The sequence below is a fragment of the Fulmarus glacialis genome, unplaced genomic scaffold, assembly GCF_000690835.1.
Source record: "Fulmarus glacialis isolate BGI_N327 unplaced genomic scaffold, ASM69083v1 scaffold16897, whole genome shotgun sequence".
NCBI lineage: Eukaryota > Metazoa > Chordata > Aves > Procellariiformes > Procellariidae > Fulmarus > Fulmarus glacialis.
The window spans coordinates 37,069-47,295 of NW_009223970.1; the positions used below are offsets into that span (position 1 = coordinate 37,069).

General features: G+C 37.5%; 1 protein-coding gene across 1 annotated transcript in view; it reads left to right on the forward strand.

Annotated features, from left to right (window-relative positions):
- Nucleotides 1-10,227, forward strand: part of PI4KA (phosphatidylinositol 4-kinase, catalytic, alpha) — a 62,146-nt gene that overhangs the window by 34,697 nt on the left and 17,222 nt on the right. Inside the window, exons 22-35 of the mRNA XM_009582012.1 lie at nucleotides 626-708; nucleotides 985-1,055; nucleotides 1,173-1,297; nucleotides 1,765-1,846; nucleotides 2,566-2,649; nucleotides 3,015-3,104; nucleotides 4,323-4,442; nucleotides 6,091-6,183; nucleotides 6,529-6,685; nucleotides 6,961-7,088; nucleotides 8,305-8,463; nucleotides 8,726-8,877; nucleotides 9,406-9,513; nucleotides 10,206-10,227. The exon at nucleotides 10,206-10,227 is cut by the window's right edge and continues 133 nt beyond it. Coding sequence (XP_009580307.1) covers nucleotides 626-708; nucleotides 985-1,055; nucleotides 1,173-1,297; nucleotides 1,765-1,846; nucleotides 2,566-2,649; nucleotides 3,015-3,104; nucleotides 4,323-4,442; nucleotides 6,091-6,183; nucleotides 6,529-6,685; nucleotides 6,961-7,088; nucleotides 8,305-8,463; nucleotides 8,726-8,877; nucleotides 9,406-9,513; nucleotides 10,206-10,227 — 1,474 coding nt within the window. The remainder of the gene's footprint in view (nucleotides 1-625; nucleotides 709-984; nucleotides 1,056-1,172; nucleotides 1,298-1,764; nucleotides 1,847-2,565; nucleotides 2,650-3,014; nucleotides 3,105-4,322; nucleotides 4,443-6,090; nucleotides 6,184-6,528; nucleotides 6,686-6,960; nucleotides 7,089-8,304; nucleotides 8,464-8,725; nucleotides 8,878-9,405; nucleotides 9,514-10,205) is intronic.

Consider the following 10,227-nt stretch of genomic DNA (forward strand, 5'->3'; position numbering starts at 1 on the left):
GTAGTGTGTGTAAGGTTGTACTAATCAAACATACTGAATTCACAGACTATTTATTTTTTTTCTTTAAAAGTGTATTTATTAATGCTATTCAAAGAAGTGTGTAGCTGAAAGCTGAGATGGAGGTCTAGCAATGAGGAAAGTAGGAAGAAACTTCTCCATCACATTTTTACTTTGACAATAACTGACAACAGGGACAACCATTTACAGAAACATCGTGGCTGTATTTTAGAAACAGTTTTTTAATAAGTGATATTTCCATCATATGCAAATTCAACAGATGCAAAGCCTATAGAAATGACAAAGATTGTACCATGTTTATATGTTTGTGGTGATTGTGTAAGTGCATCATCATCAGGTTTCCCACTCCTGAGGTGTGAAAGTTATTCTCTCAGTGACAAACCAGCGTGTTATGATCTGAGCCCTGTTAGTTGAATGTAAAAAGAAACAGCAATATCACACTTAACTAGAGACTTAAAATTATCATGAAATGAACAATGACCGTATGTGTATGGTGTGTACTGTGGTGTCAAAGTACATAGATTTTTGTTGAAGATGTTTAAAAGAAAAGAAAAAAAAAAAAACCCAAACCAAAACAACCCAACCCACAAAACTCTTCTTTTTCTAGGGTGTTGCGTTCAACTGACCAAGATCGCTTCCAAGTTATGTTTTGCTATTTTGAGGATAAAGCAATTCAAAAAGACAAATCTGGTAAGATTACCTGTCTAGGTTATCTTGCAACTTGAGATACTAGAAAGTTATCTCCAGGCACGCAAAACTAAAACAAATCAAGCAACTATATAACAAAATTAATCACGTTTGCTAGATTGCTGATGCTTTATTCTTGCCAAGAAAGCTGGTTTTGTTTTGAAACAGCTTGGTTCAGTGTTGGCTGAGTAAACATAAACACTTTTTACCTGTTAAACATGGTTTATAAAGCAAATGTAATTCTGATAATCAAACCTGTCACTTCTGTCAATTCCTCAGGAATGATGCAGTGTGTGATTGCTGTTGCTGATAAGGTGTTTGAAGCTTTCCTGACAATGATGGCTGATAAAGTAGGTTACATGGAAACTAAAATTTTAAATTTGTATAAATGTTCTCATTTCAGTTTATGAAAGTGTGCTTGTCTTTTTCCTTAAGAACTTCATATTTCTCTTTGGCATGCTTTTTAGCCTAAAACTAAGGAGAACGAAGAAGAGCTGGAGAGACATGCTCAGTTCTTGCTGGTGAATTTTAACCACATTCACAAGAGGATCAGGAGAGTTGCAGACAAATACTTATCTGGTCTGGTAGACAAGTGAGTATAGATTTCATTTTCCTGTTCTCTTTTCACATTGACTGCTTAGTGATTACTTATGCAATTGATGACGACAGTCAAGTGGATTTCTTGGCTGGTGCTTTTGCTGAAACATCTCCTTGAAAAGTAACATTCAATAGTATTTCTAACCTGGGCTCTGAAACCCCTGCTTAAAATGTCTGTGTTTGCTTAGTATTCCCATGGATGGAGCAAAGCAAGGTGCCCATGCAATAAATGCAATCTCAACTTAAGTGAAATAGCTCTGCTTAGCTAGCTTTTAAAGAGCTTTTGACTCTGTATTGAGCTAGGCTGTTGTGAGCCATGGCAAGCTTTGTGACTTCTGTTGAGCGTGAGCTTACCTAGTGATGTATATAGCTAGCCCTTTGACCAGCTCCATGTCACGATAAAATAATTTCCTTCCTCAGCTCTCCATGGTTATTGTGTTTCTGAATCCGGTCTTGTTCTAGATTTCCTCACTTGCTGTGGAGTGGAACTGTGCTGAAGACTATGCTAGATATTCTGCAGACACTGTCACTGTCTCTTAGTGCAGTAAGTTCCTTTTTTAGTAATGCTATTAGGGAAATAAAATGTTTCCATTTTTCTTTTTCTTTCGTAGAACTGGGGTTTTTTTTGCTTTGTTTTGCATTTATTTGATACTTATTTGAGTTCTTAATTTGTTTTTGCTTTCATCACTAAGACTGATAAAATCTTAAAATTAAGTTCTGTGAAGGTAAGGAGTGCATTTGCACCCCTATTTCATAGGTAGTAAAACTGGTCTAGAAAGTTGTTGTCAAATGTGGTTCAGAAAGTCGAATTTAGCATCAAGAATAAAACACTGTATTACCAAGTCTGGGTTGTCACTGTTGAACTGTCTCATTTGAAATAAAAGTTTGGTGGTGGTTTTTTGGTTTGTGTTTTTTTTATGAATTACGGTGGTCAGATTATATTGTTTCCAGTCTGCGAATTTGTATCCGTATTGCTTGGATTTATTACTTACTACTATTTTTGAAGATGAAAATGCCTTATAGAGTCTTATTTTTGTACTAAATGTTGAGGAGAGGGCATTGGATCTTTAAAATTATTTATACTGAGAACCAAACTGGAATAAAAACTGTTTCTTAGAGCTACTCAGATTGACTTTGAGAGCAAATACTAGCAAAAAGGTTTGATATATAGATTTCTCGTTTGGGGAGAGTGCTACCTGTAGTGTTCAAGTTAAGTGATGATGAATTTTATCTTACTGAGAATTGATAATTGGTTTTGTTTAGGACATTCACAAGGACCAACCATATTATGACATTCCTGATGCTCCATATAGAATAACTGTCCCTGACACACATGAAGCCAGAGAGGTAGGTGGTCCTCCTTGATTTATCAAACAACAAAATAATTACCTAATTTTTTTATGTCTTGGAGATAAATTAGTGAGCTACTCTGAATGGTCCTTTTTTAAAAAAATACTTCCCTAGGTAAGGTTTTTTAAATACAGTATGGCACTTGGTATTTATGTTTTTCTGAATCTTATTATTTTACTTGACTTGAAGTGTGACAGTTCGTCGCTTACCAAGGGTACATTTAATTGTTAGAGAAAATTTTAACCTTACCATGTTGCTGCAACCTGTCTTACTCCCTGTGTTACTTATTACACCATTAAAACCAGTGGTTCTTGTTAAATGTCCTGTATTTTACTGATTGTATTGATGTTTTCTAATTCTAGAGTATAGTCAAGGATTTTGCTGCACGCTGTGGGATGATTCTGCAAGAAGCAATGAAATGGGCTCCCTCGGTTACCAAATCTCATCTACAGGTAATGAGCCTGCTTCTGTGAAAGAATTTGATCTTTGCAGATCTTCAAAATGAGAATTAAATTATGTGGTGTTTTTGATTTTTCAGGCTATCCAAGTATCATTTTTCTGTTTTTCTGTTGCTCTAAGATTTCCTTTGTACCATTGGCAGAGACAAATTAGAATTTTTGATTAGTTGTGACTTTTGATGTAGTCCAGACCTGAGTATCTTGAAAATAACAGGTTTGTAAACAGTTGATCAACCTGGATTTACTTCAAAAGTCAGAATTTGGTATAATAGAATGTTCTGCCTAGCAAAGTTTTTTTTAATGCTGGTGCATTAGCTGAAAATATCAGCTGGACTGAAACATATGATTGGGATGTAAAACTTGTTTGTTTTTTCCCTCTTGGGAGGATGTTTTTTTTCTGTCTTTGTTGTTCATTTTTTTTAAAATACGGAGAAACACTGCTAATACATGAGAACACTGTAAACTACAGGCTTTAGTTTGAGCATGGGTGTAGTAAATGCCAACATGTGGCAGAGTTCAGTAGAAAGCTGTCACAAGACCACAAGCAAAGACTACAAAAGACTATTTATGCTGTACTAATAAAATAAATAAAATACCTTTTATGTAAACAAAAAGTCTCACTATAGTAAAATGCAGGTTAATTCTTTGGTGAGTAGTTGAAGAAAGTATGTAGTCCAGGTTAGGCTAGTATTCTGTCTAGAGATGCCTAACTTAGTGCTGATAACAGAACTTCTGGGAAGGCTCAAGATCTTGGACACTGCAAATCTACCTGAAGTTTGTATTTCCTTCCCTAAAAAAACCTCAAGGGATTCTATCCTTATGTAAAAGAATAACTAATTATATTTCCTTCTTTCATGGAGTCCAAAGCATTTCCTTTTGTAAGGTTCTTTTTGTGAAAGGTGATTCTTTTTAAAGAAGACCTCAGCCTTCAAGTATCTACCTAGATCACTTTATCCTTTTACAAAATGGATCGAGTCTTACTCTTTACGTATTTAGGAGGATATTCAGAGTTTCTTATTGCCAGGGGAGCAGTGCCTAAAAGGGATGAGTAGAGACAGTCTATTTGTTGTCAGGTGTGTGTGTGTGTAATTAAGTTTTTTGGTAGTTTGCAATGAATGCCACACTTGCTTATGAGCTGCCTTGTTTTGAAAAACAGTAGTTTTCCAACAAACACTTTTTTTTGTTTGGTTGGTTTTTTTTCCCCCTTGTCAGGAGTACCTAAACAAACACCAGAACTGGGTATCGGGTTTGTCCCAGCACACAGGACTGGCTATGGCTACAGAAAGCGTTTTGCACTTTGCAGGCTACAACAGACAGAACACCACTCTGGGCGTGAGTATTAGACAAAATTCTTGTTTGTTTGTTTGTGCAGCTGTATAGCTATCATGTTAATTTTATAACATTCAGTATAGCCACATTATACAGATCTTCTAAATCACCTTTGTCATAGCACTTGAACATTAGTTAGAAAGATACCTTATTTCTTTCCATCTCAAATCAAGGTATCTTCTAATCATATTGTTCTGTAAAATGCTGAAAAGTAAGGTGGTAACAAGCAAGAAAATAAAACTCTATCTAATGCTGTTTAAGAGTTTTCTGTAGATGATTTTTAATGATTTGAAAGTAGTATCTTTGTGTAAGGCTGAAATGAGCTGCTTTCTAGAATAGTAACGTAGGTGAGTGTCGGGTTACAACCATTTGCTCTGAGTTTTACATAGGTTCACTCAAAACATGCTTTTGCGTTGAACATTTCATGCAGTTATATGCAGTTTTTTACAGTTCATTTTTCCTCATTTGTGGTTGTAATTTCTGATCTCATGGAGAAACATCCAGTGGAATCTGTTGTATCATCAGCCAGCTTGTTTTCTAGCAGCAGCTCTGAAACTGCCTCCATGCCCAGCTTTAGCAGGATTTCCTTTTGGTTCTCTGTTACAGTCGTCCTTCTAGACAGCGCTAGTCACTAAATGTAAATAGGATAAAGAACTCCCAGGACTCAGGAATGCAGTCATGTAGTCCCCTAAAGGGGCAAGGTGAAAAAAGTTGATGGAATAAGGACTGTGCTGGAAGAAACTAGAAACTTTATAACTGGAAGGGAAATAAGAGAAACAACTTTCTCATTTTCTTAATATGTTAATATGTTTTGATTGGGGCCCTCCTGCATGTCAACCAAGTGACAAAAGCTTTTCAGAAAGCTTTCAGATTGCTAGCAGTTTGTTTTTCCTCTTGCTTTATTCCCATGGACTGGACATTGCTAATGCAAAGATGATAGTATGCAAATTTTATATCCGAGACATGTAATAAGAATTGTTCTCAAAAGTTTATCCATTGCTGAGCCAAGCCAGCCATTAGCAGTGCTGAAGCAAAGCATTGCAGAAGTGTTGAATTTTTGGTGGTTTTGCTGGCCTTGTGTTTTAGTGTTAAATCCTCAAGGTAGAAAATTCATTTTACAGTATAAAGAATCATTCTTTTGTTTGTTTGTTTTTGAGGAGAAACCTCTGAGTCACAATTCCCGAGTGCTTCTGCAAAGGGAAACATGGATTACTAGTGTGCTTTTTAAAGACAGGAACAAAATGCTCTCTCTGTATTACTGTCAATTCAGCAAGCTGTTGCAGAGAGGAGAGGGCAGAACTAGGATCACATCTACTCTTCTGTCTTTTTCCTTACCTGGTCATGAAAAGGGAGCAGCAGTTCCAGAGATTCTACCTTTTTATGCTTTTTTTGGTCTTTCAAAAAGTATATACAAATACTTTGTATATATATATACAAATATATATTTCAAACTGTATACATGGAATTAATGCACGTGTTCCTTATTTCATTTTTATCAGTCTGGGTACTGTTATACCTAATAGTCCTGATACTATTCTGTTTATTACCATAAAGAAAACTAAACTTAAAACATATGTGAAGGTTTAAATAGAAAAAAAGACAAGTGGTTGGATATGAACAGTATAGACATCTATATGTGATCTGGTCATAGGCAACCCAGCTAACTGAAAGACCAACTTGTGTGAAGAAGGACTACTCCAACTTCATGGCTTCTCTTAACTTGCGCAACCGCTATGCAGGAGAGGTAAGTACAGGATTTCTCGTGAGTGTGGAGTGTCCACAAGCTCTGGCATGGCTTTTCAGCCCTGGCTGAAAAGGCTTTTCCAACCTGTTGTATGGTTCCATGTTATTTTAAGCACGGACTTTAAAGTTAAATTCCTTCAAGATAAAGGGTATAGTTTTCCTAGGTTATTAAGCAGATCATTTTACTGTTGGTCTTGTAGAGAGTTCTTAGATTGCAGATAAAGCTAAAGATTTAGCAAAGTAGCAAAAAAAAGATCTCTGGAGTTCCTTAATCACCACATGACCAATACCAAACTAGATTCCTAAAAATACTGTTCTCTGTTGAAAAACCCATTATATTCTACAGGTTTCTGGAATGATTCAGTTCTCAAATGCTACAGGACGAACATCTGACCTGAATAAACTGATGGTCAAAGAGCTGAATGATGCTCTTGAATCAGGCCACACTGAATTCTACACCCAGGCCATGTTTAAGTTGACTGCATTGCTAATAAGCAGCAAAGGTAATGAAAAACAAATGGAGTTCTGCTTTCTGGCTGTGAATGCCAAGAGTAATAAACTACAAAAACTATCTGTATACAAACCCAGTATGCATCAACTTGAAGCAAAACTGTGTTTTGAGCTTTTTCAATTAGACTTGTGTTGGGGAAGAGCCTTCTTAAACTAGAAACTATTTATTAGGAATTGATTATTACATGCCATGCACACCAATTTCATGCTGATGTGAAAAGCATTTATTTGTTCTGTTGGAGAAATCTGAGTAAATGTTTGTTTTCAGACTGTGATCCCCAGCTCCTTCATCATCTGTGTTGGGGACCCCTGCGAATGTTCAATGAACATGGCATGGAAACAGCAATTGCTTGCTGGGAGTGGCTGCTTGCTGCAAAGAATGGAATAGAAGTGCCGGTAGGAAGCTATGTAATAACTCTTTCTCTGCCCCTGCAAGGGGAGGAGAAGAAAATTTTGAGATGCACAGCTGTTGTGAATCTGTGTCAAGTAAGGATGTTAAATGCATTGTTAATCACTTTAGCTTGCCAGGAAATCCCTGCTCATGTATTGTTGGAAGTCTGAGCACCATCGTGAAGTGGACTGTGGGAAATGGATCTTTCTCAGCAGCAGCAATGATATAGCAAAGGAAATCTGTTAGGATCTCAACTGTACAATTTACTTTGCTACTGAGATGCCTGAGCTGCTCATGAATCAGGTTCTGAACTACCAGAATGGTGTTTTAAAACAAATAGAAATCAATGTCCCTGCTCATCAGTCAGAGCCTCTGGTTTCTGGCATTGCACCCTTGCATAAAAAATAGGCTTACAAGTGTCCTAATCCTGTAACAGGCTAGACCGGCTGTATTTTGTGAAGTGGGAACAAATCTAATAGTAATAAAGCAACTGCGCGTGGTGTAGTGACAGTCCACACACAGCTGAGAAAGCTGCCTCTGGTAATTGTTTTACCTGCTGGAGATAATCATCAATATGCATTTACTTAGGTGAGTTTACATGCACATTTCAGTGTTTAACTTCTTAAGCATCCATTTCATTTTTTCTGTTTAGGCTTCTGGGAAATTTCTTTGTATCTTGTTGAGGAGATCAGATAAGCACCCTTGGTTGCTGGGCCTCCTTTCTACCAGAGGATGCTGCTCCCTAGAGCAGGTTCAGCAAAAGTGAATTATGTGCCATCGTTACGTTGTGCACTTCATCAGTTGTGTGTGCTCATGAGCCAGACTGTGTCCTGCAGTACGTGAGAACCTGGCATGTGCTTGTCTCTGCTGTCCTGGTGTTGGAGGCAGTAACCTTTAGTAGAGTGGGAGGATGGATGGCACCAGCTGATCTACAGTTCAGTCTCCTCAACAAAATACAGCGCTTGTCTGCTGTTGCGCTTAGTCTTTCTGTTACTAGCTGAACTTCTGGGCGGTGAGTCTGTCTTTCTGGCGTAATTTAGGGTGTGAAAGAAACATTTCATTTCAGGTGGGATGTATAGACCTGTGTCTGCCTTTCCATTGATATTGCAGTGAATTTTAATTGATGTATTAGATTCTTGTGTGCCCCATGGAGAAAGATTGTATTTTCCACATAAGAAGATGCTCTTGAAACAGGAAACGCTGTTATCTTCCTTTTTGCAGTTCATGCGGGAAATGGCAGGAGCCTGGCAAATGACAGTGGAGCAGAAAGTTGGCCTGTTTTCTGCTGAGCAGAAAGAAGCAGATCCATTAGCAGCCTCTGAAGAGAGCCAGCCAAGGCCTTGTCCGCCAGAGGTGACTCCACATTACATCTGGATAGAGGTGTGTGTTTCTTCTGTGTCCCACGTATGGCAGTGTTGCAGTGATGCTGTGATTAAGCTACTCCGCACTATTTGTTCTCATGATTCAGGAAGGGAGTGGAGTCATGATGGTAGTCCCTCTGCCTCAAAGCCAGGAGACACACTCTTTTTAGATGAGCTTAACAATTGAGGGGCAGAAAGGTGTTTGAAACAGAAAAGACTGGGGTTTTTTTGAGATTAAAAAAGGTCAAAGGAAGCACAGCATGTCTTTCTCTCTGTCTCAGTTTTTGGTGCAGAGGTTTGAAATAGCCAAGTACTGCAGTTCTGACCAAATAGAGATCTTCTCCAGCCTGCTCCAGCGGTCTCTTTCATTGAACATTGGAGGAGCAAAAGGCAGTTTGAATAGACATGTGGCAGCAATTGGACCCCGATTTAAGTGAGTAGTTTTGGTTTTTTCCTTGGTGGAAGAAATACAGTTAGAAATACAGTTGTAGAGGGCTGGGGAAAAAAAAAAACTAAACACTAAATGTGTAACTTGTCCTTGGCTTCAAGTGGTGAAAATTCCTTTAAAAGCCTGGAATGATGTAGAGTCTAAGCTGTGTTTTCAAAGTAGAAGTAGTAACTTTAGCTTGAAAGTCATTTTTGGTGCTTCAGAAAACTTCATGGGATAATTTCCTATAGTGAATTGCCCGCATCATGGATCCAGTCAATGCCTCAATTGCGGATAATTTTGCTCCCTCAGTTGTTGTCACTTTTTGTATCTTGAAGGCTTCAACTTTCTATGGTTCAGTAGTCACAGCTTTAGGAACAGACTGATGATAATGAAACCAGTTTGCCAAGAGCTCTGAAACAGACACTTTTCAATGAGTTGAATGGAGTTACAGCTGTAGCTGTGGTTTGTATGGTGTTGCATTGGTCACCATTTTGGAAATGCCAAATTTTCATTCTCTATTTTGCTTCTTAGGTTGCTGACTCTGGGGTTGTCTTTGCTGCATGCTGATGTGGTTCCAAATGCAACCATTCGAAACGTTTTGAGAGAAAAGATTTATTCAACTGCCTTTGATTATTTCAGGTACTTTTTTATTTGCAATTACTCACTGAAAATGTGTGTGTGATTTCTGGAACCTTCCATGATACTTCAAAGCAGCAGCTGTCTTTCTCTTCTCGTGATTTAACTTCTTCCTTTCCTTTTTTGCCCATTTTAACAGAAACTTTTCTTTTCCTTGTGCTTTTGTGTAGTTCATAAACCATCTCAAAAAGGCTTAGGTATATGTTCCAGTTTTATGTGTGGTTTATAAAGTAGTACCTTCAGGAGTGTTTCTGTTCTTTTCTTTTTTTCCTTATTTTGGAGTTTATTCAATGCTCAAAACTGTACCTAGATGTGTAAGATTTAAAAATTGCTATTACGGAATGGGTGGCTGGAATATAGTTTCATTGTTTTGAAAATATACCCACACTGAATCCGATGATTTCAACGTTTGACGTGGGCACAACAGAAAATAATTGACAGGAATGTCTGAATGTGAGGAGGTCAGTCAGTCACAATATTAAATTTCAAATTAATTCAAGATGCTGACAGACTGCTTCTTAATTTTCAGTTATAATAGGAAATTTGTACTCTTCAGTCAGACAGAATAAAGCAATGAGAATAAAATGTAGTGATGGGTAGTCTCATCCTTGTAGATTCTGGCTTGATTAGATTTGTATGGGTTTTAGTTTTTTCTAATACATTCAACTTCACATTATTTGTGTGATTTCTTTAAGTTGTCCCTCAAAGTTCCCTACA